Genomic DNA, 6,000 nt, shown 5'->3' on the forward strand with positions numbered 1-6,000 from the left:
GTTTAGGTGGCAATGCCGTCAACTCCCTCTCACCTCCCATAATTCCATCCTCTGCAGGTGTCCCGGCCCTCAGGTGACGGTGACAGACGACTCCGGTCAGCACCGCTGCGTGCCGTCACCCTGCGTGTCGTCGTCCTGCCGTAACGGCGGTACCTGCCACGCTCTCTCGCCAGACACTTTCCGGTGCCGGTGTCAGGCTGGTTTTAGGGGTCAGCACTGCGAACTGGGGCAGGTCAAAGGTCATCGACTGGCAGCCCTCAGTCCCAGCTCCATCCTGGGGATCAGCATGTGCCTGCTTTTCTTTATTGGTGAGTGCCACAGGAGATTGTATTAACCTTTAAAGATCAAGTTAAACTAAATTTAAGGAAAACTTTGCTTAGAAAACATTAAAAAAGTTCACCAATCAATATTTTTGAAGAGGAGTCAGTTTATATCTTTATTGCATGAATTCTTTTCTCTGAAGAAATGAATTAAGCTGAGAGAAGTTCAAAATTAATTTCCATCCAAAGCCAGTTTTGCAGCTAAAGATCAAATATAAATTACCTGACGTTGATCTGATTCTCACCATTTATGTTTTTCAACATGGGTTAAAAAAAGTAACAATCAGACCCGAGAGGTCAGCTTAATGCGTAAATGAACCCCAGCTTAATATGAACAAGAAGAGCAAGGGCATGTGAGCCATGTCAGTCATGTCTGCATCGTCCTGCCTTTTGTTGTGCTCAGTGGTGTTGGTGGCAGTGACGGTTTGGAACCAGAAAGGAAGCCGAAACAAGTTCAGGAAGCGTGGAGTTTACCACATTCCTGCTGAACACGAGAGCTGGGAGGACATCAGAGAAAACATCCTCAACTACAACGAGGAAGGAGGAGGAGAACAGGACCAGGTTTGCAAACAATCAGCTCTTCTTTTATTCCATCCGTCAATTTTTCGGTTCTGTCCCCACTGCAAAAACAGGCCCCGTAGAAATAAATCAAAGATTCTTACTGCGTTGGCTGTTTTTGTTTGAATGAGCAGAAAAAACTTCTAGTGGGGTAAAATTCTTATTTTAAAAAATTAGTCTCTAAGATTATTTTGCTATTGAAAAATTTTCTTAAAAGATGAATTTTCTTGCAAGACAGGAAAAAAGATTTATTTTTTGAAGCCAGGGTGATTTTGCTTTCTAAAGATTCTGTTTTTGCAGACAGTTTATCTTTTTACAAAAGCATTCTTTTAGCCGCATAAATCTGTAACAGTTTAGCAAACTTAAAATGACCTTTTTTGTTTTAAAAGAGCTATTCTATTTTTTAAAGTCCTATGATGTCCAACTAAATGTGTTTATTGGCATAACTGACAAAAATATAAGGAATATGTTTTTTAGTGGACACCTTCAACCTATTTTTACTTTTTTTTTAACTGTTGATACTACTCAGCAAAAATATGTTACAAAAACAGAAAAAGTAATTTTTATTCATTTCATCTGCAATCAGTTTTTTTTTTAAATAAAAAAAATAAATATTTTAATAAATATCAAACTTAATGAAATATAAAAATTTACTTCCTTTTATGTCTAACCACTGACCTAACGTGAGACAATAAACGTATTTCTAATATTCTGTATTAGTTTAACATTTTCAACCTTTTCTCTCCTCGTTATTTTTTGTTTATTTCAAAATAAGATGTTTTCCACTTTTCAGAATACAATACCACAGAAACTGCAAGTGCTTTTCATATAAGCAAAAGAAAGGTCTCACTGTACAACTGGACTTTTTTTCTGAATGGTGTGTTTGTGTCCCACAATGACAAGCAAACCTTTGCACAAAATTGTATTTGGTTAATTTAAGTAAAATAATTGCAATCTTCTAATAAAACCTAAGGATGAATTTAAAAAAAAACAGGGTTTGAGAGTGTGGTTTAGGATGGAAACACTCAAACCATCATGGATTCCTCCATGAGAGTTTATTTGCTTTTATAAATGTATGTCATGGTGTCACATTAACCCAGTGATTTGTATGCTCAGGTGGCATGCATGTTGATTTCTGCTCCCCCTCTGCAGAATGGGTATGACATCACTGAGCTGAAGCGACCGCTGTGCTCCAGCTTGTCCCAGTCGTCCTCCTGCACCACAGCCCCGCTCATCAAATCCTCTCCGGGTTCCCAGGAGGAGGTTCATCCCTCCAGTTCTTCCTGCAGCTCCGGCGTCCCCTACCTCAGTATCCCACACCACCATCAGCACCATCCTCTGCACGCCAACACCACCGGCTACGGCAGCGATTCAACTTACGCCAACTACACTGCTCACACGGGCCGGGACATGGAGACAAGTGGGGCGGGCGGTTATCTCAGTGCCCCTTCTGGGTCGCGCTCCCATGTGGACTTTAAAAGCTATGTGGCACGGATTATTTGGGAGGCGGACAACGACAGCGAGGCTTTCCCGCCAGACGCCTTCCACATCTGGTGTGTGGAAGGCTCTGGGTCCTCAGCAGGAAGCCTCAGCTCTCTGGGGTCGGCAGTGTCCCACAGAAAAGTTGCTGCCGGTGACAAAGAGGAAGAAGAGGAGGAAGATGATGAAAGAGGCTTTGCTTACGACAGGCTGCTGCGGTGGGGTCCAAAATTTCAGACCCTTAGCGACATGTACGACCAGCCGCAGCTGGCTCTCAGCTACAAAGACACGGTGGCCTACATGCAAAGGAGCCACAGCCATGACCCTTTGCCTCAACACCACTAGGGGGCAGCACAACACCCAAATACACACTCCAGGATTTAACATAGGGATGCAAGGAGGTCTGAGTTCCAACATCTCATTGAATTATTATACCTTTAAAATAAATAGTAGAAATTTAATGCAGAGAAACACTAATCTCCAATGATCAACTTTAACTTTTTAAGAGTAAAAAAAGGCAAATTTGAAATATTCATGAAAAAGTAAGTTTTGATAAGGCTTCTGATACCTATGTGTTATGATTCAGTCACCTAATGTCATGCTGATGGCTGTTGGATTGTAGACAAACAGTTACATTTAAAAAAGAATATTTGTTGGTAAAGCTTTAAACTAGTTTGAATGGATTCTAGTTTGTGCTGTTCATAAAGCAACTATTTATTCTCACAATCCCCTTTTTTTTATTTGTTATATTTAAGGCAAACTGGAACTGACCTCCCTCCACAAATGGCACCAAAAATAAAAATCCTTACATTTCACTTTGATCACACAACAATCTCAGTGAATCGGATCTTGTAAGAACTCAGCCGCTCTGCTCCCACATGCTGCTAAATAACAGCATCATCTTGTGATCTTCACGAGCCTTCATGTGGAAAACAAGATCAAAGATTTGGATGTTAAAGGTTAGAGTTGCTGTTTGGAAATGTGAAGGAAGGGAAAAAAAAGCACAGAAGTAACTTGTTACTGTTTCAATAGCCAGCTTTACAGGTGAGAATGTCACTTCTGTGACATATTTTTTGCGTTATTTTTATTTGGAAGGCTGTTTTTGCTGTGTTTTTAATCCATGCTCTTATTTTGTAAAACAAAAAAATCACGGCCAACACTTTATTGTCTGAGTTGCCTTCAGTTTGTGAATGAACCAATCGGTTTAAAATATTCAAAAATCTCTTTAAGGACATTTTAAATAAGTTTTTTTAGAACACTCCTCCAATAACAAATAATCAACTTTTACTCTTTTAATAAGGCAGCATTAGTCTCTGTGCATTCTAAATTCTGCTACAAAGTGGATCAAAACAAGCTCCTACTTGTCCTTGCACTATTGCATAACTGATCCGTTTTTGCAAGCAGAATCAAACTGAAACAGAGGATCAAATGCTGAGTTAACTACTTCACAGGAGAAAAATGCACCTTGTAACAAACTGTATGATTTCAGATGAGAATATTTTTCTACTCTCTTTGAAGCCACTTCAGTTCCTCTAGCCATTGGTTGTGTGCTTTTGCGTGCATGATACTATATTTTGCACATGCAGGCTTCATGCTGTAGGGGGCAGTGTTGAAAGCAGACATTGAGAAAAGATTTTGTTTTTAAAAAGTTAACACAGCATTTAGAGTTTTGTTTTGCTAAAAAAAACAATGTTGAAAAGGCCTCTCTGACTGTTCTTTTCTAAGAAACTGACTCAGAAAATATTTAGTAATAATTCTAAGCTAAAACTAAAAAGTTCAAATGTCTGAAAGGTCTGATAGATTTTTCTCCGTGGTTATTTGTGTGAACTTTCACTGCGATACTGAATGAAGTTGGACATTTATTCACTCTTTGTGTGTTTTATTTTATTTTATGACCTTTTCAAAGTGTGATTCGTTGATTTGTAACTGCAGACTTCATTTGTTTATTGCTTCCCCTCAGCTGTTTTTGTGGCACCGCCTGATGAATGTAGTTTTTGTCTAAGAGAGGGTGCAAGCAAGAGTACAATCAGAATGAACATTTGTATTTAAGACCTTTTTTAAATAAATAAAACGTTTGTGCAAATCCAAAAACACAAGTCCCAGATGGATTTTCTCCTGAAAAACATCAAATCTCATTTTAATTCATGGAAAAAAAGAGTCGGACCACAACGACACCTGAGCCTGGATCTGCTTTTGCTTTGAGGAACTCAGAGTGTGGAACAGGTTACACTTCGCTTCTTGAACTTGACCAAAATCCAGAGAGCCCTAAACTGTGTTTTAAAGCTATGCATCCAAATGGAAAAACACAGACTTTTTTGATGTGAAGCGGATGTTGCCTCAGCAACTTCTGCAGGGTTTTGCTGTAAATCCAGTGTTTTGAACTGCTAATAAGTGTGAGAATGTGTTGTTGAATTTAAACACGTTGTGTTTTAGTATCGTTCAGCGCTGACCAGTGTTGATTTGTATTATATGATGTACATATAAACGTTTTATAGCAGCCTCTCATGAAGATTCCTTTTGTATCTGAATTTTAATTAAAAAACTCTTTTCCCATAAGTATGTTTGTGGTTTTTATTAACTATTTCCATTGAAGACCGTTTTACTGAAAAATATCAGGATCAGAGAAATGCAGAGAACATTTTACAGTTTATTTATCTGTTTAATTGTTTTTAAATACATTGATTTAAATATTCAGAGAGTCCAATGGAATAAAAAATGTAATTTAAATATAATTCAAGAAATAAATGTATGAACTTTAAAAAAAAAAAATTTTTCTTCTATGTTGCTCTTCATGTGGAGGTTTTGTCATGGGGTTAATTTCCTGCCCAATACTGCCACCTTGTGTTCATAAGCCGATAGTTATTTGCTTTAGATTTTCTAAATAGTTTGGTTTTTCTAATTTTAAGGACAAATCGAATCCTTTTCCTTAATCCCTTTAACAAAACTCATTAAAAGAAAGACGATACAGTGAGACTGCAATAAACCAACAATCAGAAAAGACTTGCACATTTGCAAGTCTCAAAATAAAATCGTTCAGTACAGAAAAAAAATGATTTTAAGAACTTTTATATATACTTTACACATATTTTACTATCTTTAGACAAGGATTGGATTAAAAATATACACAGTGCTAGGAAAGTATTTAACATAATTAAGACCCATTTGTTGTCATCAATGTGCACATTTGGTGCAACTATAGAATAAAAAGATTTAAATCAAATGCATACATACATGCAAAAACATGTAAAAATAAAAAGGTTGATGCAGTTCAAATCCCATTTTTCATTAAAAAAATATTTATGTGAAATAGTACGTTTATCGAAAATAAAATAAATCACTTCAAAAACTGCAGGAAAAAATGGATTTTAAATAAGAAGTTTGCTGTTTTTTTCTTCAAACACAAGAAAGATGTAAAAAAAAAACTTTAACAGATAATATTTATTTATTTATTTATCTAATTTTTTACTTTTTCTGTTACTTTCTATCCACGTTTCTCCATATACCTATTTTATTTTGACTTAAAGTCCACATTTAATCAAAACATTTTGTTCATTTAATGAAAAAACCTTCATCCATCCACTTATTTTCTGAACCTGCCGAATATCTCTTCGGGTCACAGAGTTGCTGGTGCTAACCGGGCTAC

At 37.0% G+C, this 6,000-nt stretch overlaps 1 protein-coding gene across 1 annotated transcript in view; it reads left to right on the plus strand.

Moving 5' to 3' along the window:
• Positions 1 to 4,913, plus strand: part of si:dkey-22o22.2 (neural-cadherin) — a 130,131-nt gene extending 125,218 nt beyond the window's left edge. Inside the window, exons 32-34 of the mRNA XM_011485705.4 lie at positions 58 to 308; positions 724 to 881; positions 2,031 to 4,913. Coding sequence (XP_011484007.1) covers positions 58 to 308; positions 724 to 881; positions 2,031 to 2,702 — 1,081 coding nt within the window. The 3' untranslated portion in view covers positions 2,703 to 4,913. The remainder of the gene's footprint in view (positions 1 to 57; positions 309 to 723; positions 882 to 2,030) is intronic.
• The last annotated feature ends 1,087 nt before the right edge of the window (positions 4,914 to 6,000 follow it).

This window comes from Oryzias latipes, chromosome 16 (assembly GCF_053564925.1).
Source record: "Oryzias latipes strain Hd-rR chromosome 16, Olatipes_Hd-rR_3.1".
Lineage (NCBI taxonomy): Eukaryota > Metazoa > Chordata > Actinopteri > Beloniformes > Adrianichthyidae > Oryzias > Oryzias latipes.